Source organism: Balaenoptera physalus (assembly GCF_965194825.1).
Source record: "Balaenoptera physalus genome assembly, chromosome: 3".
NCBI lineage: Eukaryota > Metazoa > Chordata > Mammalia > Artiodactyla > Balaenopteridae > Balaenoptera > Balaenoptera physalus.
Window position 1 is genome coordinate 121,896,061 of NC_138890.1, and position 26,543 is coordinate 121,922,603.

The 26,543-nt window shown below is 39.6% G+C and overlaps 1 protein-coding gene and 1 pseudogene across 9 annotated transcripts in view; one reads left to right on the forward strand and one right to left on the reverse strand.

Moving 5' to 3' along the window:
- Positions 1 to 1,851: 1,851 nt before the first annotated feature.
- On the reverse strand, positions 1,852 to 10,196 carry LOC309658562 (high mobility group protein B2 pseudogene; annotated as a pseudogene). The gene has a single exon. The product of its transcript is annotated as a high mobility group protein B2 pseudogene (transcript).
- Positions 10,197 to 10,293: 97 nt separating this feature from the next.
- The window catches only part of LOC309658531 (survival motor neuron protein), a 259,347-nt gene continuing 243,097 nt past the window's right edge, over positions 10,294 to 26,543 (forward strand). For all 8 annotated transcript variants that reach the window (XM_082457354.1, XM_082457352.1, XM_082457353.1 and 5 more), the window contains exons 1-3: positions 10,294 to 10,458; positions 24,566 to 24,637; positions 26,116 to 26,235. In XM_082457354.1, the coding sequence (XP_082313480.1) occupies positions 10,366 to 10,458; positions 24,566 to 24,637; positions 26,116 to 26,235 (285 nt within the window). In that variant the 5' untranslated portion in view covers positions 10,294 to 10,365. The remainder of the gene's footprint in view (positions 10,459 to 24,565; positions 24,638 to 26,115; positions 26,236 to 26,543) is intronic.

Genomic DNA, 26,543 nt, shown 5'->3' on the forward strand with positions numbered 1-26,543 from the left:
CACAGGTAACCTTTTATTGGAGCATTTGCCTGGGAAAATTGATTTTAAAATAACATAACTTTTATAGAAATACTTTCTATGTCACATGCTACTCTTGCTCCTTTATCAGTTGGATGTGACTTTGCTTGCTGGTATATCAGTACAGGAACATTTCCTGGCACTATGGTTTGGTGGTTGCACGAAATTGCCTTCCAACCTGGCTACAATCAAGACACAGTGCTATTGGGAATTCCCTGGCGGTCCAGTGGTTAGGACTCTGCGCTTCTGCGGGGGGCCTTGGTTCAATCCCTGGTCAGGGAACTAAGATCCTGCAAGATGCTCGGTGAGGCCAAAAAAGAAAAAAAGACACAATCCTATTGAATACTTGCCTTTTATAAACTTGTGTCACAAAGGCTTTTGTCAAGGACTTTTGGGTAGGGGAGGGCATCAAGGCTCATTTGGCCTTGTACCACTCAAAGTATCTATTAGGGTGGCTTACGAATGGACATTTAATATAGAGTTATGTATTTTAATATATGCTTGAAGAAATTTAACCACATCTAACCTGTGATTTCATGGTATATTGAAATTTCTGTTTGCAAATAGAATCATTAGTTAACTTATTAATAACTACAACAATTATTTGAAAGGATGAGACACTCCAGAGTCCAAGGAAAAGTTGAAGACTCAAGGCTTTGGAAAGGTCAAGAGTGAGAACAGCTCCAGGTACTATGAGACAGTTCTTTCCCACAATGCTGATATCAGGTTGAAATTCTGACAACCATTTTTAGTATTTATGTCACACACGGTGCTTCCAAATGGACTAGTTTGGGTTATGTGCACACTCCTCAGTGAGAGGAGTGCAGGTTGCCTAAGTTGACGGTATAACTAAGACTATCCAGTGAGGACTAGGTGGTCCCCCAAACAAACCTGGGGTTCTGTTGCCAGAAGGAAAGGGGAATGGATGCTGAGCAGTCCAATACTCTTATTCCAAGGCTATGACTGGAGTTTAAAAATACAGATAAATGATATGGCAAATCGTGGAGGTAGTAAGTGATTGTGTGTGGTGTGGGAAACTATGACGAAGCTTAGAGCATTCTTATCTCTATCAACTTTCAAACCCCCAAAATGCAATGCCTACTCATTATAGAAAATTGGGAAAAGGCAACAAAAGGGCTAAAAGAAATTTAGCAATAAATTAGGCAGTTACTTAAAAAACTAAACATACTCTTTCTATCTAACCCAGTAATTACACTCCTGGGTATTTATTCCAGTGAAATGATAATAAAGAGCATATATTTTAAATGTACATGTTGATAGACCTTTACATATAAATATTCCACCCAGATCAAGATATGTAGACATTTCTAGCACCTTAACAGGCTCTCTGTGACCACTTTAGATTATACTCTCCATCAGATAATACCTATCACCATGGATTAGTTCTGCCTGTTTTTAAATTTCATGGAAGTGGAACCATCTAGTATGTACTCTTGTGAGTTTGACTTCTTTGCTCAACATTGTATCTCTGTGACTCCTCTGTCATGTGTGTAGCAATAATTCAGTCTTTCATTGCTGTGTAGCATTCTGTTATATGAAGATACCATGATTTAGTTATTTACTTTTCATGGACATTTGGATTGCTCTTAGTTTGCGGCTATTATGAATATTTCTGCCATAACATTTATATAGATATCTCTTGGTGGTCATAAGCACTTATTTCTGTTGAATATATGCCTAGGAGTGGAATTCTTGGTCATATTTGGGGTATATAAAATAGTTGTGTATTTCTCTCAATGCTCATGTAAACGTGTGTGTGTGTGTGTGTGTGTGTGTGTGTATATATATATATATATATATATATATATATATATATATATATATATAAATTAAGGGAGGTGGGGAGTTTCCTAGGGCTGCCATAACAAATCACCACAAACTTGGTGGCTTGCAACAACAGAACTTTATTCTCTCACACTTCTAGAGGCCAGAAGTCTAAAAGCAAGGTGTCAGCAGGGCCAGACTTCCTCTGAAGATTCTAGGGGAAAATCCTAGCTTGCCTCTTCTAGCTTCTAGAGGCTCCAGGCTTTACTTGGCTTGTGGCAGCATAACTCCTATCTCTGCCTTTGTCTTCACGTGGTCTTCTTTTCTCTGTCTTCTTCCTGTCTCTTCTAAGGACATTCGTCACTGGATTTAGGGCCCAGTCTAATCCAGGTGATCTCATCTCAAGATCCTTATTACATCAGCAAAACCATTTTCCCAAATAAGGTCACATTCATAGGTGTCTGGTGGACATATCATTTTGGGGACCACCATTCAACCCAGTACAGGGGAGTTTTTTTAAACAAAAATGGGAAACTTAGTTGTAACTTGGTACTTTTTTGAAAATAGCCATGGCTACAGGTCAGTGCATACAGGTCTAACCATGGTATGGTTGTACAGTAATTTATCCAGTCATTTGCTTACTCGTGGACAATCAGGATGTTTGGAAGCTTTTGTCACTATGAACAGTTCTGTAATGGATATCGGCATCCTTATCCCCATGTACTGGTGCATTTATTTCTCTAAGAATCAATTCTTAAAGATAGGATCCCTAGGGCAAAGGTATACTTGTTTGTAATTTTAACAGATATTGTCCAACAAGAGTTTAGTTCTTCATATCCCCATGTCCTCAATAACATTAGATATTATTTATCTCTAATAATTTTGCCGACCCGAGTGAAAAATGTATCTTAGGTTTTTTTAGTATAATTTTATTACAAAATTTTTTTTAAAAAACAAAATGCAACATTCTCATTCTAGAAAACCCCAAATTTACTATTGATACTAATTTCTATGAGTTTGCTGTGCTACCATACACAAGTCAAGAAGTTAAAGAAACCATTAAATATTCAGAAACATTCAACATCAGAAGCTTTAAAATCTAACTGTATGTAGTAACCCCTCAGAAAGCTACAACCTGCATTTTTAAAAAAGTATTTTCTATACAAAGAATCTTATCAGCTATACAAAAATCTGTACAGTTTTTATACTGAAGCTAATATTGAGCTGCACTTGAATTCACATTCTTAGCAAAACAACTGCCTAAGCACACACGCACACTCCACACACATCATTACAGGATAGCCATTTATTCCCCATCTTCATCCTCTTCCTCCTCATCTTCATCTTCCTCTTCCTCCTCATCTTCTGGTTCATTCTTCTTGGAGCCTGTTGGCCTGCCAGGGCCCTTCTTTCCCGCTTCACTCTTGCCCTTGGCACGGTATGCGGCAATATCCTTTTCATATTTCTCCTTTAGCTTAGCTGCTTTCTGTTCATAGGGTTGTTTACCTTTGGCTGACTGCTCAGACCACATTTCACCCACTTTTTTTGCAGTATCTCCAATGGATAAGCCAGGGTGTTCACTTTTGATCTTTGGGCGATGTTCGGAGCAAACCCGGAAGAAGGTAGATGGAGGCCTTTTAGGCGCATTGGGATCTTTTTTCTTTCCCTTCTTGTCACCTTTGGAAGGAACATAATTTTTCATCTCCCTGTCATAGCGAGCTTTGTCACTTTTTGCCATATCTTCAAACTTGGATTTTTCCTTGGCAGACATGGTCTTCCATCTCTCGGGACATTTCTTGGAGAAATCAGCGAAGTTGGCCGAGGAGTCGGGGTGTTTCTTCTTGTGCTCCTCCCGGCAGGTCTGCACGAAGAAGGCGAACGAGGACATCTTGCCCCGCGGCTTGCTGGGGTCGCCCTTCCCCATGATGCTGCGGCGGCGGCGGCGGCGGCGGCGGCGCGTCCACCTGGCGGTAGCTTTTTCTCACAGTACCGCGCAGTGGCCGGGTCCGACCGTGACGCTGCTGCCCGCGGCTCCGGCGTGAACTGGTCCGTCGCTAACGCAATCCTCCGCCTCTTGTTTTGCAGACTTCTCCGCGCCTGGTATCTTAGTTTTTAATTTGCAGTTCTCTGACCAGAGAGGTTGAGCATTTTTTCATATATTTATTGGACATTTGGATTTTCTTTCTTTTTAAATTTTTATTTATTTTTATTATCAGATTGATTGGCCATGTGGCTTGCAGAATCTTAGTTCCCCAACCAGGGATTGAACCCGGGCCCTTTCAGTGAAAGCACTGAGTCCTAACCACTGGACTGCGGGGAAATTAATTCCCTGGATTTTCCTTTTATTTGGGGGGGGGGTGTTATATATGTATATTTTAATATTTATTTATTTGGTTGCACGGGGTCTTAGTTGCGGCACGTGGGCTCCTTAGTTGTGGCATGCAAACCCTTAGTTGGGGTATGCATGTGGGATCTAGTTCCCTGCCCAGGGATCCAACCCAGGCCCCCCCGCATTGGGGGCGGACTCTTAACCACTGCACCACCAGGGAAGTCCCATGGATTTTCCTTTTTGTGAAATACCTATGTTTTTTCTCTCTGCTTTATGCTTTTTGTTTCACTTAGTCTTCACATGTAGGTACTACGGTTATGTCCATTTTTATAGATTTCATAGAAATTGAGATTTTTGGTTAAGGAATTTACCCAAGGTCGCCCAGCTAGTAAGTGTCAGGTTAAGGATATAAATCCAAGCAGACAGAATACAGAGCTTCCAGAGTATGGGCATATGTTCATATTTATTGGCCCTTTTGGTTTTTTCTTCTATGAATAACTTGCTTTGCTGTTATTTTTATTTGACAAAGTTTTTCTTTAATATAAAAGAATATTCGTTTCTCTTATGTTACAAATATTTCCTAAACTATTGTTTGTCCTTTCATTTTATTTATGTTGCTTTTGCCAGAATTTTTATTCACATGATCAAATGCCTAGTTTCTTTTTTTTAATTGAAGTATAGTTGATTTACAGTATTGTTACATGTACAGCAAAGTGATTCAGTTATACATATATATACCTATTCTTTTTCAGATTCTTTTCCCTTATAGGTTATTACAAAATATTGAGTATAGTTCCCTGTGCTATACAATAGGTCCTTGTTGGTTATCTGTTTTATATATAATAGTGTGTATATGGTAATCCCAAACTCCTAATTTATCCCCTCCCTTTCCCCTTTGGTAACCATAAGTTTGCTTTCTATGTCTGTGGGTCTATTTCTGTTTTGCATATACGTTCATTTGTATCTTTTTTTTTTTTAGATTCCACATATAAGCAATATATTTTTCTTTCTCTGGCTTACTTCACTTAGTATGTTAATCTCTGGGTCCATCCATGTTGCTGCAAATGACATTATTTCACTTTTTTATGGCTGAGTAATATTCCATTGTGTATATATACCACATCTTTTTTTTCTTTTTATTTATTTTATTTTTGGCTGTGTTGGGTCTTCATTGCTGCACACAGGCTTTTCTCTGGTTGTGGCGAGGGGGGGCTACTCTTAGTTGCCATGCGCAGGCTTCTCACTGCGGTGGCCTCTCTTGTTGTGGAGCACAGGCTCCAGTAGTTGTGGCACATGGGCTCAGTAGTTGTGGCTCGCAGGCTCTAGAGTGCAGGCTCAGTAGTTGTGGCACATGGGCTTAGTTGCTCTGCGGCATGTGGGATCTTCCCGGACCAGGGCTTGAACCTGTGTCCCCTGCATTGGCAGGCAGATTCCCAACCACTGTGCCACCAGGGAAGCCCTATACCACATCTTCTTTATCCATTCATCTGTCCATGGACATTTAGGTTGCTTCCATGTTTTGGTTATTGTAAATAGTGCTGCAATGAACTTTGGGGTGCATGTATCTTTTCAAATTATGGTTTTCTCCAGATATATGCCCATGAGGAGTGGGATTGCAGGATCATGTTGTAGCTCTATTTTTAGTTTTTTAAGAAACCTCCACACTGTTCTCCATAATGGCTGTACAATTTACATTCCCACCAACATTGTAGGAGGATTCCCTTTTTCCACACCCTCTCCAGCATTTATTATTTGTAGACTTTTTGATAATTGCCATTCTGACCGGTGTGAGGTGATACCTCATCGTAATTTTTAATTAAATGCCTAGTTTCTTTATTAACTGAAGATGCAGACTGACAGCCCACAGACTTGTCCTGACATGTTAAAAAAATTTTTTTCCACTTTTTCTTAAATTGAAGTATACTTGATTTACAATGTTGTGTTTATTTCTACTGTACAGCAAAGTGATTCAGTTATACATATATACATATTCTTTTCCATTATGGTCTATCACAATATATTGAATATAGTTCCCTGTGCTATACAGTAGGACCTTGTTGTTTATCCGTTCTATATATAATAGCTTGCTTCTGCTAAACCCAAACTCTCACTCCATCCCTCCCCCATCCCCTCCCCCACAAAATTTTTAATATGAACTTGAATGCCTTTGGGCAGGGAGTGGGTGGAATGAGTGGGGGGGTGGGGTGGAGGGATAGTCTCGAGGTAACTGATTACAGTACCCACCACCCCTTATTGCTTACTCCTCTTTAACTCATCTCCTTTACCTGCCCGACCCCCAAAATGTATTCGAGTTTTCAATCCTTGCATAGTTTCTTATTTCTATCTTAAAATCTCCTCCATCCCAAGTTTATAAAAGTCACCTAGAATGTATTTTGGTATATGATGTGAGGGTAATGAATCCAAGCCTTACATACTGGATGACTAATTAGATCTGTGTCATTTATGAATTATACTACCATTTGTCCATAATATCATTCAAATATTCTTCCAAAACATCATTTGGAATTTTCAACTTTCTGCTGCGGTAATAGTTCAGTGAGCAGTCTTTTTTTTTTTTTTTTTTTTTATTGGAGTGTAGTTGCTTTACAATGTTGTGTTAGTTTCTGCTGTACAGCAAAGTGAATCAGCTACACGTTTACGTATATCCCCTCTTTTTTGGATTTCCTTCCCATTTAGGTCACCACAGAGCATTGAGTAGAGTTCCCTGTGCCATACAGTAGGTTCTCATTAGTTATCTATTTTATACACAGTAGTGTATATATGTCAATCCCAATCAGTGAGCATTCTTATACACAAATCACTGACACATCTCTGATCTCCTGACCCTAGACTCTGAAGGTAAGGTAAGGGTAAGGAACTAATTAATTTTGGCCTTCTCTTTTGTTTATTCGCTATTCTGCATGACAATACCAATATATATTATCCTAACTGGAAACTTGATCACTAGTCATTTGAATCCTTTATTTTATCATCGGCAAGTTCCAAGAGTCACCAAATGTAGGTTTTTGGTATGAGAATTCCATATGCACAAAGATTGGTTCCAGTTCATGAAGTTAAATTTTTTTTTCTTCTAAGATTTATTTTATAACCGTGTTAAGAAAAGTTCTACATCAGGGACTTCACAGCATGGCACCGTGGTTAAGAATCCGCCTGCCAATGCAGGGGACACGGGTTCGAGCCCTGGTCCGGGAAGATCCCACAGGCCACAGAGCAACTAAGCTCGTGTGCCACAACTACTGAAGCCCGCGCTCTAGAGCCCGTGCTTAACAAGAGAAGCCACCGCACTGAGAAGCCTGCACATCGCAACGAAGACCCAGCGCAGCCAAAAATAAAATAAATAAATTTTTTAAATGTTCTACATCATTGTTGGTTAGATTACACAACAACAGTCTGCCTTGAAACCAGTATGCTGTTCTCAAGGTCATCAAAGACATTCTGTCCTTTTAGTTCTTCAGAGAAAAAAATGGTTTGACTTCTAATTTACTTCTTGCCATGTAAGATTTAAAAGCAAATACTTATACATCAATTTATTTGTGCAGCAATTAATCTGTGAAGCCATGATTTGCTGTTAACTTTAATCCAAACTGCCTGTTAGCATTTCACCATAACTTTAAAACTGCACCATGTGACAGTGGGAAGGTTACTTTAGGCAAAAGAGCTATTGCCAGGAAAGAGTTCTGTTTCTTTGAGCCTTTTTGGACTGCTGTCACTTTCCTCACCAATTGGATCAGATGCTAAGAAATGGCCCAACGGACCCTCTTTGGGGCCTCTCATGTACCTGCCAGCTTCCCTTCCTGCTCACCTGGGGGCAGATAAGTGCTTTCTAAAAAATATTCTGGACTATCTACGTGACTTTCCAGCAAATTCTTTATAAAGCTGGGTAAGCTTCACCTCGGATATGGCCAGATCATCAAAAGTTGAATTTTATGGAGGTCTACTTAATGAGATTCTTTCTTATGCAAGTGCAATTTATGCACTTGTGAATAACCTTCCTCTTTTTGAATCTGGTAGACTAGCCTGCAGACAAAAGTGCCAGAGCTGGGTTGGGTTCCCACAATTCATTGATTTACCAAACTTTTCTGGCACCACTTACTCTGGATTGGCCTGGTAGGAGGAACAGAGATAACAACATGAAGACGCCTGGTCACAGGGGCTGCTAGCAGGGAAAACAGAATACGAAAATAAAGTGTTGTGTGTACAAGGCAGAACCATGAGGACTAGCCTGTAAGAGGATCCTGGGGCCTCAGAAAATGGAGCTGTTCCTGCAGCTGGGGGATTTACACATTCAGCCATGTGTATGGGGGACCTGCCAGGTGCCAGGCACCGTACTCAGATTGGCAACCCCCCATGATCATAAAGTTAAATTTAATGTTTACGTAAGTGCCTTCAAATCTGATGAAACGGTTTCCTTTGGAAATCCTCTACATTATGCTTTGAGTGCTTTGTCTATCATATGGAATAACTGTAAAATACGTATAGTGATTCAAATCTGGATGTCACCAACCAGAAATAAAGAACATGTTTTCTTCGAGGACAGAAATGCCATAGGTTCATTTTTGTTGAGGAACAAGGTAGGTGGAAATCTACTTATCTACTTCCTGATAAGTAGAAATACTTTTTCAACAAAGAACTTGCCATTTAAAATTCATTAAAGCGAATTCCTCCTTGAAAACATTATACTAAGTGAAAAAAGACACAAAAGGCCACATGTGATATGATTCCATTTATATAAAATATCCAGAGCAAGTAAATCTATAGAGACAGTGGTTGTGAAAGGAGGAGAGACTGTGGAGTGACTTCTAATGGGTACAAGGTTTCTTTTGGGGGCGATGAAAATGTTCTGGAATTAGATAGTGGTGGTAGCTGCACAATCTTGTGACCATACCAAAACCCACTAAATTGCATGCTTTAAAATGATGAATTTTATGGTATGTAAATTCTATCTAAAAAATAAATAAATAAAAAGAAACCTGGTTCCAAACTGTTTAAATTTCTGTATCATATGCCACTGTGAGAATTATGATTGAACAAATCTAAGTGAGCTTTTAAAAAATACATCTATTTCTGGTATCTACAGAAGCCAAGGGAAGCCATCAAAGTTCCCTGGGTGACCTTTAAAAAAAAGAAAAAATTACACTAGGTACTTGGAAGCCATTTAGCAATCCTAAATGTTTAATAAAGAATACTGGAAAAGTAGAGGGTAAGCTCGTACTAAGGACTAAAAGCCTGCTTGACCCGTGTAAAGACAAACGTGAAAAAACGAGCAAACAAAAAGCACATTCTTAAACAGAATACAACAATTCATCTCATGTTTTTAAATTCAAAAAGTTACTAGAGGGCTTCCCTGGTGGTGCAGTGGTTAAGAATCTGCCTGCCAATGCAAGGGACACGGGTTCGAGCCCTGGTCCGGGAAGATCCCACATGCCGCGGAGCGGCTGAGCCTGTGCACCACAACTACTGACCCTGAGCTCTAGAGCCTGCGAGCCACAGCTACTGAAGCCCGCGTGCCTAGAGCCCGTGCTCCGCAGCGCGAGAAGCCACCGCAATGAGAAGCCCCCGCACAGCAACGAAGACCCAACGCAGCCATAAATAAACAAACAAATAAATACATAAATTTTAAAAAAAAGTTACTAGAGAAGATTTGGGATAAGAGATATTAAGCTAAATGCCAAGGCTGGGAAATGTTACAGAGATGCTGGATTCCAGGCATTTGTGTAAACGCTCTGTGCCTCAGTTTTCCATCTTTAAATGAGAAAATAGCCCCTAATTCATAGGGTTGCGAAAATAAAATTAAGATAAGTATATAAAACTCTTAAAAGCACTTTTTAAAAATGGTAGCTATATTATTATTGGTTACCAAGGGACTGCTTTTTATTTTACTGCTTGCTTACCCATATTTTCTAAGTGACCTGCAACGAACGCTATTTTCCTAAGAGGATTTATTGTTTAAAACAAACAAACAAAAACTCTGGTCGAGTCACTCTAGGAACAGACGAAAAAGTGAAATCAAAAAATTGAGAGGATACGGAGAAGAAACACCAATGCGGCCGACAGGGGTAGGCGGCGCCCGCGGGCAGAAAGCGCGGAGACTCCTCCCCGCCGGCCGGCGGCCCTCGGGCCGCCATGCTCTTCCGCTCCCGGAGGCCGGGCGGCGGAAGTCGTCACTCGCCGAGGGACCTAGCCCACGCTGCGTACCCGGCAGCAGGTTAGCCATGGCGATGGGTGGCGGTGGCGGTGGCGGCGGCAGCAGCAGCGGCGTCCCAGAGCTGGAAGACTCGGTGCTGTTCCGGCGCGGCACAGGCCAGGTGAGGTCGCAGCCGCCACTCTCCCCGACCAGCCCCCCGCGCTCTTTCCCCGGCCAGTCGGCTCACTGCGGGGCGGTGGGTCCGCATGTTTCTACATCTTTCCCCACTTGGGAGCCTCAGCCGCAAGCTCGTTCCTCGCCCAGTTTGAGCTCCCTAATGACTTTGAGCCTAGGCCCTATTGCTACTAGATTGTGCCTTGGTCTTCCACCTCTCTCTCCGACTGGGAGGTGTGCGGGTGCAGGCCAGGGCGAAGCAGGGAAACCAGTTAGGAGTCTCTTGGAATAATCCCGCTGTTAGCAGTGGACAGCAGGTTACTTGGACAGCAGGTTACTTGGCTTCTGGATATATTTTGAAATCAGAGGCAACAGGTTGTGCACGGGTATACGATAATACAGGCTTGAGAGAGGAAAGTCAATACTCCAGGATTGCTCTGAACAGCTGAAAAGATGAAGTTGCCTTTTACTGAGATGAGGAAGACTGCAAGTAAGGCAGGTTTATAAGGGGGTAAGATTAGAACTCATTCTTGGGTGAAATGTGATTGGAGCGAGTTCGAGAGTCAGAGAGGAGAAATTCAAGGCAACATATGTGAGCAAATATTTCAAGTTTTATTGTGGGTACTGGAAGATAGAGAAATTGACCAATGGATGGAGAGGTAAGTGAGATAAAGAGGATTCTTAATTGTGTTTTTGTTTTTAAGTTGGGAGAAATGTTTCAGCATGTTTCTGGGCTGATAGGAAAGATCCAGTAAGGACGGTATAATTGACGTTGCAGGAAGGAAGAGAATTGCGCCAGCAACATTCTAGCGTAGTAAGAGGGAATGGATTTAGTCTTTGTTAGAAATATTGACAGTTCATGTGGTGGCAGTTATATGGGTACAGATTTGTGTGGATGGGCAGATATAGTGACAGGAGATTATGAAAATTCTGTTTTGATTGTTGCTGTTCTCTCAGTAAAAGAAGCAAGGTCATCAGCCTACTAGTGAGGAGGGGGTAGGGGGCAGGTGTCGGAGGTTAGAGAAGAGAGAAGGTAGGAAGTAAACCTCTAGGAGAGTGGATGAGTGTTGCGTTAGGGAAATGTAGTGGAAATGTTGCTAGGCAACATTAAAGGCCTACTTCAGATTTGTGGTTATGAGTTTAAAGGAGACTAGATAGGACTTCCCTGGTGGCGCAGTGGTTAAGAATCCGCTGCCAATTCAGGGGACAAGGGTTCGAGCCCTGGTCCGGGAAGATTCCCACACGCCGCGGAGCAACTAAGCCTGTGCTCCACAACTGCTGAGCCCGCACGCCTAGAGCCCGTGCTCTGCAACAAGAGAAGCCACCACAATGAGAAGCCCTCGCACCACAACGAAGAGTAGCCCCTGCTCGCCACAACTAGAGAAAGCCCGTGCACAACAACGAAGACCCAGTGCAGACAGAAATAAATAAATTTATTTTTAAAAAAAGAGAGACTAGGCAGCATGATTGTATTTTTTGCTAGCTAAATTCAAATTCAGGTGTGTGAGGGCAGACACAAAGTAAATGAATAGGTGAAATTAATAGGGTTGTAGTTTTACCTAGTGTGAAGTGAGAAGGGGGCGGTACAGGGAGTTGTCTTAATGACCGATGGTGGAATTAAAGCTGGCTAAGAAAGGAAGTGAGGACATTACCATGGTGAGAAACAGTTTAAAAAGTTGAGGATCACTGTTTTACCAGTCCCAGTGAAGTGGAATGATTGTCATCATCAACCTACTAGAAGGAATAAGTTGCAGAGCCTAGAAGGTGGTAGTTGGAGAGTAGGATTCTTGCAGTTGAGTTTATGGAGAGATTATAGTTAATGGTTATAATAAAGACCATAGAAGTGAGTAGCTGAGATTGGGTACTATAAAAGGTCATTGGTAGCGAAGCGTTTAAAGACGTAGCAAGGGTAGGGTATTGGAAGGATCACGTACATGGGTTTTTTTTTTTTTAATTATCTCTTAATTTATTTGGTTTATTTTTGAGTAATACTTTTTTATCGTTATTTATTTAATTAATTTTTTGCCTGCGTTGGGTCTTTGTTGCTGTGCACGGGCTTTCTCTAGTTGCGGCGAGTGGGGGCTACTCTTCGTTGTGGTGCGAGGGCTTCTCATTGTGGTGGCTTCTCTTGTTGCGGAGCACGGGCTGTAGGTGCGCAGGCTTCAGTAGTTGTGGTGTACAGCCTCAGTAGTTGTGGCTCACGGGCTCTAGAACTCAGGCTCAGTAGTTGTGGTGCACGGGCCTAGTTGCCCCACGACATGTAGGATCTTCCCACACCAGGGCTTGAACTCATGTACCCTACGTTAGCAGGCGGATTCTTAACCACTGCACCACCAGGGAGGTCCCTGTACACGGGTTTTTACATAACCAAAAATTATGACAGGATTAGTGTTGGAGGGAGTACTGGGATATAAACCTCAAGGAATGAGGAAGAGTGACCCAGGAAGATATAGATGATTGCAATAAGGAGGGATAGTGGACAGTGGAGTTTGGTGACAGAATTTTCAAACCTGGGAGTTTTTAGGGAGGAAGAATAATCTGGAAGTGGAAGTGAGGAACAAGGAAGATTCCTTCCCCACCTCTGGTACAGTAATTTGAGGGATATGGAGAAGAAAACATTTCATTTTGAAATGCCTGCAAGGAAGGAGGTGGGCTTCTTTTGGTGACTGAGAAACAGATATAAAGGCAGTCCTGATGGTCTGTTCTCTTTGCTATTGCTGTGTAACAAATCACCCAAAACTAGTGGCTTGAAACAGTAATCATTTTTTATTCTCTCTCATAGTTTCTGTGGGTCAGGAATTTGTGAAGGCCTTGGTGGGCAGTTCTCCTTCAGACATTTCGTGTAGTTGCACCCACATAGGAATCAGAGCTACAGTAGCTGGGGACTGAGCTGCTAGGGATTGACAGGCCATCTCTTTTCTTCACGTTGTCTTGGCTTCTCCACGTGGTCCCAGTGTGTGGGATGGTTCGATTTCCTTACACCCCTTTGTAATCCTTCCCTTTCGTCCCTCCTCATTTCCTGTCCCCAGACAACTGCCCATCCACTTTCTGCCACCATCAGTTAGTCTGCATTTTCTAGAATTTTACAAATTTGGAATCTTTTTTATCTGGCTTCTTTTACTCAGCATAGTTATTTTGAGTTTCATCCATTTTCTTGTGTATATCAGTCATTCATTTCTTTTCATAGCTGTAGGATCCTGTTGCACGAATATACTACAATTTGTTTATCCATTCACTTGTTCATGAACATTTGGGTTGCTTGCAGTTTGGGGCTGTTACAAATAGAACCACCATGAGTATTAGTGCAGAAGACTTTGTATGGGCATATGCTTTCATTTCTCTTTGGCAAACACCTAGGTCATGGAGTAGATATATTTTAATTTTTTTATTTTTCTTTTTTTCCCATGCCTTGTGGGATCTTAGTTCCCTGACCAGAGAGTGAACCCAGGCCCACGGCAGTGAGAGTGCAGAGTCCTAACCACTGGACCACCAGGGAACTCCCTATTTTAATTCTTCTGTTTTTTTTTTTAAGTTGAATTTTATTGTTTTTATTTATTATTATCTATTTATTTATTTTTGGCTGTGTTGGGTCTCTGTTGCTGTGCACGGGCTTTTTCTAGTTGTGGTGAGCGGGGGCTAATCTTCGTTGTGGTGCATGGGCTTCTCATTGCGATGGCTTCCTTTGTTGCGGAGCACAGGCTCTAGGTGCGTGGGCTTCAGCAGTTGCAGCATGCAGGCTCAGTAGTTGTGGCACACGGGCCCTAGAGTGTGCGGGCTTCAGTAGTTGCGGTGGCATGTGGGCTCAGTAGTTGTAGCTTGTGGGCTCTAGAGGGCAGGCTCAGTAGTTGTGGCGCACGGGCTTAGTTGCTCCGAGGCATGTGGGATCTTCCTGGACCAGGGATTGAACCCCTGTCCCCTGCATTCACAGGCACATTCTTAACCACTGCACCACCAGGGAAGTCCACTATTTTGATTCTTTAAGAAGCTGCCAAACTTTTCTTCCAAGTGATTGTACCATTTTACGTTCCAACCAGCAATGTATGAAAAGTTCCATTTGTTCCACATCCTTGCTAACACTTGGTATGGTCAGTCTTGTTAATTTTAGACATTCTAATGTGTAGTGGTGTCTTGTTGTTGTGGTTTTAATTAGCATTTCCCTAATGACTGATGATGTTGATTGTCATTTCATGTGCTTATTTGCCATCCATGTATCTTCTTAGGCAAAGTGTCTGTTCAAATCTTTTGCCCATTTTTAAATTGAATTATTTTATTTTTTGTTGAGATTTGAGAGTTTTTTTGTGTATGCTAGATACAAAACCTTTATCAGATAGGTAATTTGCAAATATTTTCTACCAGTTTGTGAGTTCATTCATTTTTTCATTCTCTTAACAAGTATCTTTTTGGGAATTCCCTGGCAGTCCAGTGGGTAGGACTCCACCCTCTCACTGCCAAGGGCCCGGGTTCAATCCCTGGTTGGGCAACTGAGATCCCACAAGCCGTGCAGTGCAGCCAAAAAAAAAAATAAAAACACAACAACTTAGTCTTGAAGGACAGCTAGGGTGTATATAAAATCCTTGGCTCATACTTTTTTCCCATAAATTTCTATGAGGAAGTCTAATACTAACTAGTTTTCTGTATTTTGTAAATGACTTGATCTTTTTGCTTAGAGGCTCTGAGAATTCTTTTTAGAGACTTTTGTTTATTTATTTGTTTAGCTTTTATTCTTCAGGGACTCCATTTATACATATGTTAAATATTCTTTGCCAGTCCCCACTTCACTTATTTTCTTTTTCTTTTTTTTTTTTTCATGTCTTTTCCTTGGTACCCATTAGATTTTCAATCAAATGTATTCTTCTTTGGGTACCTTGCAGTCAGTATTACTTTTTCTTCCATTTCGTTCTTGATTTTGTTTAACTCCTCATTTGACTGTTTCCCTTTTGCCTTCTTTTCTCATCTGAGTTTTTAGAAATTTTGATTCAAGGTGTTTTCTTTCCATATTGCGAATGCTAGTTTAAGACAATTTAATTTCAGATGGTTATTGTATTTTCTTCTGTTTGTGATTGTCAGTTGAGAAGTTTTATCACCTAAAATGTTTCTTCTCATAATAGCTTTGTATGGATGTCTTTGTTTGCTGTTCGTTTTGAAATGTCTTATAACAGTTGTAATGTGATGAGTTTGGGTTCCTATGTATTTGTATCCTACTTTTAAGAGTGCCCACTTCTGTTGATACAGTGGAGTACACTTTCCTTTATTAGTAGTACCGTTTCCATTTGCAGAATTGATATATCTTCTGCTTTAAGAAACATCTCCCATTCCAAGGGGCAGCATAACCTTGAACAAGTCAATTACCTGTTTGTGATTACTTTCCTTATCTGCAAAATGACTTAATGATTTTTAAGTACTTTTTATCATATAGCAAGATTAACAGTTTTATATCAGAACATATTTCTCTATGTATAATGGAGATTAACAAGAAAATGACAAAAATTCACTTTACAACTAAATGAGTTTTATAGCAAACTTCTTCAGAGCTCATTGATTGACTAATATTGTACAAAATCCAACATACTAATTGATGGTGTTTTATAACCTGTCTTCCCATCACCAACATTATGTATCCAAACTTACCTTCAACTACTCTATAGTGTAAGAATGAGTCTGGTTGGACTTGTTGCTTCACTGATCTGTCAAATACAATTTGTTTTATTTTTATTTTTAATTGTGGTAAAAAAAAAACCCATAAAATTTATCATCTTAACCACTTTTAAGTGTACACTTCAGTAGTGTTAAGTATATTCACACTGTTGTGCAGTAGATCTCCAGAACTTTTTAATCTTGCAAAACTGAAACTCTACCCATTGAACAGTTCCTTATTTCCTGCTCTCCCACAGCCCCTGGTAACTGCCATTCTACTTTGTTTGTGTGAATTTGACTACCTAGGAGCCTCATATGAGTGGAATCATACAGTCAGTGTGTTTATTTTTGCTTACATGCTCTTTTGGCTCATGGTTGTCCTTGGAGTGCTTTCTATTTTCTTTTCTATCTATCCAGAACCTTTTAGTTTTTATTTCCTAGCCTGATTCCTCCATGATCATCCACCATACATTCCTTTCCCTTTTTTTTTCCTTTTTTTATTGAGGTATAATTGACATATAACAGTATATTAATTTTAGTTGTATGACATAATGATTTGCTATTTATACATATTGCAAAATGATCACAATAAGTCTAGTTAATATCTGCCACCATACATAGTTATAATATTTTTTTCCTTGTGTTGAGAATTTTATGTCTTTGCAACTTTCAAATATGCAATACAGTGTCACTAACTATAGGCACCGTGTTGCACATTACATCCCCGTGACTTATTTACTTGATAACTGGAAGTTGGTACTTTTTGACCCCCTTTGCCTGTTTCAGTCCCCTCCCCCATCCCCTCCACCTCCACCTCTGGAAACCACCAATCTTTTCTTTGTATTTATGAGGTTGGGTTTTTTTTGTTTGTTCTGTTTTTTGTTTTTAAATTCCACAAATAAGTAAGATCACATGGTATTCGTCTCTCTGTCTTACTTACTTCACTTAGTGTAATGACCTCAAGATCCATTCATGTTGTCTCAAATGACAAGATTTCTTTTTTATGGCTGAATAATATTCTATTGTATATGAACAGTTATCCCCTGCTTTTTAAAAGTTTGCTTTATACCACCTCACTTTTATAAAAGACCTACATTAGTAACTATTTTCACTAACTGAAATCCAAAGAGGATTTTTGCTTTTATGGGAAAAAAAAAAAAAAAAAAAGGTGAAAAGCAAAAATAACATTCAGTGTTTTGTTTTGCAGCAAGCCATTATAGAGGCAGCAGGCAACCCAAGCAGTGAGAGTGGCACCACCAAGCTCCTTCCCCAGGAGCTACACTCAACATCTCAGCATCAAGCCACCATAGCTTTGAACTGTGCCTGTGAGCATCTGTACTTTATCCTGATTTATTTTGTTTATCCATTAGCAAGTTGTGTTCTAACATAATTGATTCTTTGCTTTACTCCATTTCCATTTACAAAAGCTTTCATAGGAACACTACTTTCATATAGTGGGGGAAACCTGTGTACATTTTCTTTTTTAAAGATTTATTTATTATTTATTTATTTATTTAATTTATTTTCAGCTGTGTAGGGTCTTAGTTGTGGCACGCAGGATCTTCGTTGAGGCATGCAGCATCTTTTGTTGCAGCACACAGGCTTCTCTCTAGTTGTGGCATGCGGGTTTCTCTTCTCTAGTTGTGGCGCATGGGCTTAGTTGCCCCGGCATGTGGGATCTTAGTTCCCTGACCAGGGATTGAACGCACGTCCCCTGCATTGTAAGGCAGATTCTTTACCACTGGACGACCAGGGAAGTCCCTGTATACATTTTCTTTATCCATTCACCCATTGTTGGACACTTAGGTTGTTTCCATATCTTGTCTGTTGTAAAATTTTTAATTTTTTGGGGAACGTTCATACTATTTTCCATAGTGGCTGCACCAGTTTACATTCCTACCAACAGTGTACTAGTGTCCCTTTTCTCTACATCCTCATCAACACTTGTTATTGTCTTTTTTTCTTCTTTTTTTTTTAGTAAATTTATTTATTTATTTTTGGCTGCGTTGGATCTTCGTTGCTGTGCGAGGGTTTTCTCCAGTTGCGGCGAGCGGGGGCTACTGTTTCGCTGTGGTGTGCAGGCTTCTCATTGCGTGGCCTCTCTTGTTGCAGAGCTCAGGCTCTAGGCACGTGGGCTTCAGTAGTTGTGGCACACAGGCTCAGTAGCTGTGACTCGTGGGCTCTAGAGCACAGGCTCAGTAGTTGTGGCACATGGGCTTAGCTGCTCCGCGGCATGTTGGATCTTCCCAGACCAGGGCTCAAACCCGTGTCCCCTGCATTGGCAGGCGGATTCTTAACCACTGCGCCACCAGGGAAGCCCAGTTATTGTCTTTTTGATAATAGCCATTCTAACAGGTGTGAGGTGATATATCACTGTGGTTTTAATTTGCATTTCCCTAATGATTGGTGATGTTGAGCATCTTTTCACTTACCTGTTAGCCGTCTGTATGTCTTCTTTGGAAAAATGTCTATTCAGATCTTCTGCCCTTTTTTTTTAATAAATTTATTTTATTTTGTTTATTTTTGGCTGTGTTGGGTCTTCTTTGCTGCACGTGGGCTTTCTCTAGTTGTGGCGAGCAGGGGCTACTGTTCGTTGTGGTGCACGTGCTTCTCATTCTGGTGGTTTCTCTTGTTGCGGAGCACGGGCTCTAGATGCACGGTCTTCAGTATTTGTGGCACGTGGACTTCAGTAGTTATGGTGCATGGGCTCAGTAGTTGTGGTGCACAGGCTTAGTTGCTCCACAGCATGTGGAATCTTCCGGACCAGGGATTGAACCGTGTCCCTAGCATCGGCAGGCAGATTCTTAACCACTGTGTCACCAGGGAAGTCCCTTTTGCCTATTTTTAGTTGAATTGTTTGGGGTTTTGCTCTTGAGTTGCATGAGTTCTTTACATATCTTGGATATTAACCCCTTATCAGATAAGTGATTTGCAAATATTTTCTCCCATTGAGTTGGTTGCCTTTTCATTTTGTTGATTTTTTTTTTTTTTTTTTTTTTTTTTGCTATGCAGAAGCTTTTAAGTTTGGTGTATTCCCACTTGTTAGTTTTTGCTTCTGTTGCTTTTGCTTTGGTGTCAAATCCAAAAACATCATTGCCAAGACTGATATTGAGGAGCTTACCGCCTATGTTTTCTTCTAGGAGTTTTATGATTTTAGGCCTTACATTTAAGTTTTTAATCCATTTTTAGTTAATTCTTTTTTTAAAAATTTATTTTATTGAAATATAATTGGTTTACAATGTTAATTTATACTGTACAACAAAGTGATTCAGTTATACATATATATATACATTCTTTTTCATATTCTTTTCCATTATGTTTTATCACAGGATATTGAATAGTTTCCTGTCCTTTACAGTAGCATTTTGAGTTAATTCTTATATGTGGTATAAGACAATGGTCCAGTTTCATTCTTTTGCATGTGGCTCTCCAGGTTTTTTTTTGCATCATTTATTGAAGAGACTGTCTTTTCCCCATTATATATTCTTGGCTCTTTTGTCATATATTAATTGACCATATATGTGTGGCTTTATTTCTGGGCACTCTATTCTGTACGACTGATTTGTCTGTCTTTATACCAGTACCATACTGTTTTGATTACTGTGGCTTTGTAATATAGTTTGAAATCAGGGAGCATGGTGCCTCCAGCTTTGTTGTTCTTTCTCAAGATTGCTTTGGCTATTTGGGGTCTTTTGTGGTTCCATACAAATTTTGGGATTTTGCTAGGGGTTGCATTGAATCTGTAGGTTGCTTTAGGTAGTATGGACATTTTAACAATATTAATATTTCTAATCCATGAGTACAGAATATCCTTCCATTTATTTCTATTTTATTCAGTTACTTTAATAATATCTCATAGTTATCAGTGTACAAGTCTTTCTTTTCCTTGGTTAGGTTTATTCCTAGGTATTTTATTCTTTTTGATGCAGTTGTAAATGGGGTTGTATTAATTTCTCTTTCTGATAGTTTGTTTTCATGGTATAGAAATTCAACACGTTTTTATGTATTGATTTTGTGTCCTGCAACTTTACAAATTTGTTTATTCTAACAGTGTTTTGGTGGGGTCTTTAAGACTTTCTATGTATAATATCACGTTATCTGCAAATAATGACATTTTTATTTCTTCCTTTACAAGTTGGATGCCTTTTATTTATTTCTCTTGCCTAATTGCTCTGGCTAGGATTTCTAATGCTTTGTCGAATAAAAGTGGTAAGAGTGGACATCCTTGTCTTGTGCCTGATGTTAGAGGAGAAGCTTTCAGCTTTTCATCATTTAGGATGATGTTAGCTGTGAGTTTGTCATGTATATAGTCTTTATGATGTTGAGGTATGTTCCCTCTGTACCCACTTTGTTGAGAGTTTTTATCATAAATGGATGTTGAATTTTGTCAAATGCTTTTTCTGCATCTATTGAGATGATCATATGATTTTCATCCTTCTTTTTGTCAATGTGATGTATCACATAGATTAATTTGTGAATGTTGAACCGTCCTTGCATCCCTGTGATAAATCCCACTTGATCATGGTATAAGATTCTTTTAAATGTGTTGTTGAATTCGGATTGCTAATATTTTGTTGAGGATTTTTACATCTGTGTTAATCAGGGATGTTGGCCTGTAGTTTTCTTTTTTTGTGGTGTCCTTGTTTGGTTTTGATATTAGGGTAATGTTGGCCTCATGAAATGAGTTTGGAAGTGTTCCTTCCTCTTCTATTTTTTTTGGAAAAGTTTGAGAAGGATTAGTATTAATTCTTATTTGAATGTTTGAAAGAATTGACCTGTGAAGCTATCTGGTCTTGAACTTTTGTTTCAATTAATAATCAAAGGCCTCTAACAATCTTCTTACTAGTAATTGGTCTATTGAGATTTTCTGTTTCTTCTTGATTCACTCTTGGTAGGGTGTATGTTTCTTTGAATTTTGTCCATTTCTTCTAGGTTGTCAGATTTGTTGGCATATAATTGTTCATAGTACAGTCATATCCTAAGGTTACACATTTGAACATTCAACCGACTTCAGATCAATCATATTTGGGTAAAAAAAAATTTCCAGAAAGTTCCAAAAAACATAAGTTGAATTTGCTGTATGCCAGCAACTATTTACATAGCATTTATGTTATATTAGGTATTACTAACAATAAAGTATGAAGGATTGTACGTAAATACTATGCCATTTTATATAAAGGACTTGAGCAAGCATCAATTTTGGTATCCATGGTGGGTCCCGGAACCAGTACCCTGCGGATATTGAGGGATGACTGTAGTTACTTAAGATCCTTTGTATTTCTGTGGTATCAGTTGTAATGTCTCCACTTCCATTTCCGATTATATTTATTTGAGTCCTATGTTTTTTTCTTTGTGAGTCCATCTAGAGGTTTGTCAATTTTATCTTTTTAAAGAACGTACTGTTAGTTTCATTGATCTTTTCTGTTATCTTTTAGTTTCTGTTTCATTTATTTTCACTCTGATCTTTGTTAATTCCTTCCTTTTACCAACTTTGAGTTTCATTGGGTTCCTCTTTTTCTAATACTTAGGTGAAACTTAGGTTGTTTGAGATTTTTTCTTCTTTCTTTCTTTCTTTTTGGCTGTGTTGGGTCTTCGTTGCTGCACGCAGACTTTCTCTAGCTGCGACGAGCGGGGGCTACTCTTCGTTGTGCGCAGCCTTCTCATTGCGGTGGCTTCTCTTTTTGTGGAGCACGGGCTCTAGGCGCACGGGCTTCAGTAGTTGTGGCACATGGGCTCAGTATTTGGTAGCTCGAGGGCTCCAGAGCACAGGCTCAGTAGTTGTGGTGCACGGGCTTAGTTGCTCCGCGGCATGTGGGATCTTCCCGGACCAGGGCTCGAACCCGTTGGAAGGCGGATTCTTAACCACTGTGCCTCCAGGGAAGTCCTCTTGTTTCTTGATATTGGCATTTATCACTATGAACTTGCTGCTTAGAACTACTTTTGCTAAGTTTGGTACGTTATGTTTCTATTTTCATTTGTATCAAGGTATTTTTTTATTTCTCTTTTGATTCCTTCTTTAACCTATTGGTTGTTCAGTAGCATGTTGTTTAATCTCCACGTATTTGTGAATTTTCCAGTTTTTTTCTTATAATTGGTTTCTGCTTTCATACACTGTGGTCAGACAAATGCTTGATATGATTTCCATTTTCTTAAATTTATTAAGACTTGTGTCCTGACATATGATCTATCCTGGAGAATGTTCTTTCGCACTTGAGAAGAATGTGTATTTCTGTTGCTCTGTATATATCCATTAAGTTAATCTGATTGACATATCTTTCAAGGCAGATGGTTCCTTATTGATTTTTTATCTGAATGATATATCCGTTGCTGGGGTGTTAAAGTTCCCTGCCATTATTGTATTGTCTGTCTCTCCCTTTAGGTCTGTTAATATTTGCTTTATATATTTAGGGGCGCCTGTGTTGGGTGCATAAATATTGCTGAATGTTGTATCCTTTTCATGGATTGACACCTTTATTATTATGTAGTGCTCTTCTTTACCTTTTATTTCAGTCTTTGTTTTAAAGTCTACTTGTCTTACGAGTATTGCTACCCCAGCCTTCTTTTCATTTCCATTTGCATGGAACATCTTTTTCATCTCTTCACTTTGAGTCTGTGTGTGTTCTTACATCTGAAGTGAGTCTCCTGTAGGCAGCATATAGGTGAGTTTTGTTTTTTTATCCATTCAACCAGTCTGTGTCTTTTGATTGGAGAATTTAAATTTAGTCCATTTACATTTTAAGTAATTATTGATAGGTATGTACTTATTGCCATTTTGTTAAATTTCTTCTGGAGGTTTTGTAGTTCTTCTGTTTCCTTCTTTCCTCTCTTCATTTGTGGTTTGATCATTTTCTCTAATGGTATGCTTAGATATTTTTCTCTTTATCTTTTGTGTATTTCCTATAGATTTTTGCCTTGTGGTTACCATGAGTCTTACATATAAAAACTTACATTTATTACCATCTATTTTAAGTTGATAATAAGTTAAATTTGAACTCATTCTAAAGGTCTACATTTTTACTCCCCTTCACATTTTGTCTTTGATGTCACATTTTACATTAAGCTCCTTTCTGGGAGATGCAGTGAGCTTGAGCCAGGCAGAGAGAGAGAGTGCAGATGTTGCATACAGAAACCTCTGAGCATCTCTGTAGATCCCTAGCTATGCACCAAACTAGAAGCCTCCTCCTCAAGACTAATTTCCTTTACAAGCAAATAGGCCTTTTTCACAGAAAGAATGGGGTGTGTTTCAGTCTGCTGTCTGTGCAGTTTCCTGGGGGTGGTAGCCCGCCAAGGACTGTCTCTTTGATTGTTACAGCCCCATGGGACCCAAGAACACAGTAAGCCCCACCCTGGGCTGCAGCTGTAAAAACCAAGACACCAGACATAAAAACTGGGACTCTCTTTGATTGTTAACAGTCCCACGGGACCCAAGAACACAGTAAGCCCCACCCTGGGCTGCAGCTGTAAAAACCAGGACACCAGACATAAAAACTGGGACATCAGATGTGCATAAAAGCTCCCCTCTAGGATTCACTGCTGCTGTGGAGAGCAGCAGAGGGCAAAGATGGCCCTTGCTGGCTGGAGTGAGGCAGATAGCATAAAGATGGTGCTGCTAGCCTCTGTCCTTAGTGTCCCAGCAGGTCCCTAGATGTATGTTAAATTAAATGCCTACTCTGCAGGTCAGCACTTTAAGATAAGCAAATGAGCCTCTGACAGAAAGTCTGGGCGCCTCTCAATCAGCTGCTTCTGCGCTGGGTCGTTGGAGGGGAGAGGTGATTCCAAGCATGGGAACCCTTTCAGTTACTGTTCCCTTGTGGGTTTCGCAGACGTGAATCCCCTTGGTTTTTAAAGTTAGATGTTTTGGGAACTCATCTCTCAGGTGCTGGTCTTAAAACCTAGGGCGCCCAGTTTGGAGTTCAGACCCGTTGCTCCTCAGGGAAAAGCTCCAGGTTGTGAGTTCACTCCTGACTGTGGGTCTCCACACCGGGAGAGGGGTTTATGGCAAGAGTGTTTCTCAGCCTCTCCTTCCCACTTTTGAATTAAAACATTTGTTTGTACTTCATGTTTTAATATTTTATCATATTTATTTTATATTATTCTTTTGTGTGACAGTATGTCTTAAATCCCTGGTGGCCGGTTGTTTTCCCATTCTGCCAAACTAAACCCTTTATCTGCTCTTAGAAAAGACTGAAACGTGGATTACCCTTGAGCAGATCCACTTATGGTTGGTGGATAGGAATTAAATTGTGGACTGTTTACTTCATGGCACTCTTAGAACATTTACATATATCTAGCTTTGGGGGTAATGTCCCATAATCTCTAAGCAGGTAGGCTTCTTGTGGTTTATTTAGGATTTAAAATACCCATTTTTAATGTAATTTCATTATGTCTGAATTAAGATAGCTCTTATTACTTGTTACTAACACACATTTTTGATGAAATCCAACCAAACATGAATTGTTTTTATTCTTTACCCTTCCCAGAGTGATGATTCTGACATTTGGGATGATACAGCATTGATAAAAGCTTATGATAAAGCTGTGGCTTCATTTAAGGTATGAAATGCTTATTTATTCTTTTCCTTATTTCCTCATGTGTACTCATTCGGGGAAAAAAATGATAGCATACTTACAGTAAAATGTTAAAGTATATATTACTCAGTCTAATTTTGAAGATTAAAAGATAACAGGTTAGATAAATTAGTTATCTTCCTTTAGAAGTTGGTAACCAGTCTATATGTCATCCCTTTAACAGAGGCAATTTAAGCAGAGTTTTAAACGTTTATAATTTTTAATGTGTTTAGACTGTATCAAACTATCATGGTCTTCTAATTCAGATTAGTGGAAGGACAATCTGAATTATACTTTTGAAACATTTAACAAGCCTTTATTGAGATAATATTGAGGATAAATAGCCTAGTGCAGTAATGAATACTTGCAGAGTGTTTACAGTGTTCTAGGCACTGTTCCACGTGCTTTACATACATTAAATTAATGTAATCCTCCCCAGATCCCATGAGGTATCAAGCCAAGTGTTCCTGATGGTGATGAATGTCAAGGAATATACATTTCTTTTGCAGGGCGAAGTCTATTTTTTTGTGCCTCAAACAAGACATTTACACAGTTGTCCAATATCATCATTTTCCCCACTAAGGTGCTTAGTCTTATTGATCATCATACATGGGCCATCAGTAGTCCAGGCACAGAGCATACACTCATACAGAGCACCAAGCATGGAGTCCACTTCCACCCCTAGTCACTCCTGTAGCATGAGGTAAAGGTCAGATCTGTATGTCCTCCTTGAAGCTGAACTCTAAATTTGTCAATAACATGCTTTCCAACATACATTTAGACTAGAAATAACACTAATGCAGAGTTACCAAGAGAGTTCTATAAAACGCAGATTAAAATGGGGCTCGATGTGGGACGGGGTTGGTGATATTGCATGGGGAAGTAGACTGAGCAGAGAAAAAGAACTGATTTGGGCAAGAGATAGTTTACTTTTAATTGTGTTGCATTTGAGGTAAATGTGAAGATATGAAATTGGTAATTGGAAATGTTAAACTAAGGAGAAAAGTCAGAGCTGGATAATAGCTTTGGAAGTTTGTTTGCATAGAAAGTATAATTGAAGTAATAGGAATAGATGATCATAAGCTGGTAAAGAAGGATGGCCAGTTCTTGTTGGGAGTGCCCAAGTTTTAGACTTGATCAGAGAAGTAATAAAAGCATTAGGGCCCAACATTGCTATGTCATCAAAAATGTTGTGACTATCAAAAAGAAAAATGATTGACAGAGTCTAATGTTATGGAAAGGTTGAGAGTGAGGAGACTTGCTTAAAAGGGTCCTTAGAGCTGATTATCAGATATATGGTACCTTCAAGAGCAGTTTCTGTAGCATGTGGGATAGTGAAAAGAGGAAATAGAAGCTATCTGAGACGGTGGGGCCTGGAGACCAGTTTATAGTGACTGAGTTATATTGTGACTTTTCCAATATATCACCCTGTAACATGTACGTTTCTATTCATGTTTTCATAGCACGCTCTAAAGAACGGTGACATTTCCGAAGTTTCAGAAAAACCAAAAGGCACACCTAAAAGAAAACCTGCTAAGAAGAATAAAAGCCAAAGAAAGAATACCACAACTCCCTTGAAGCAGGTTATTTTAAAACCTTGAGATTTCACTTCAGAGAATTTCTTGTTACTGTCCTTATTAAATAGTATAAAATACCTTTAAATTATTAGGACAGTGTTTTCTATTGACATATAATCATAAAATTTCTAAAGCACCTGTTAAACTTTCTATTGTTTAGGAACATGCATGTTAATATAAAGAATTAGGAGGAAATGATAAATACTAAATTCAGGACAGTGTTTATGTTGGGGGAAGAGGGGAGGAAGGCAGTGCAACTTGGAAGAAGTACCTGAAGGCTTAAACTGAATTGGCAGTGTTTGACTTTTCTAAAA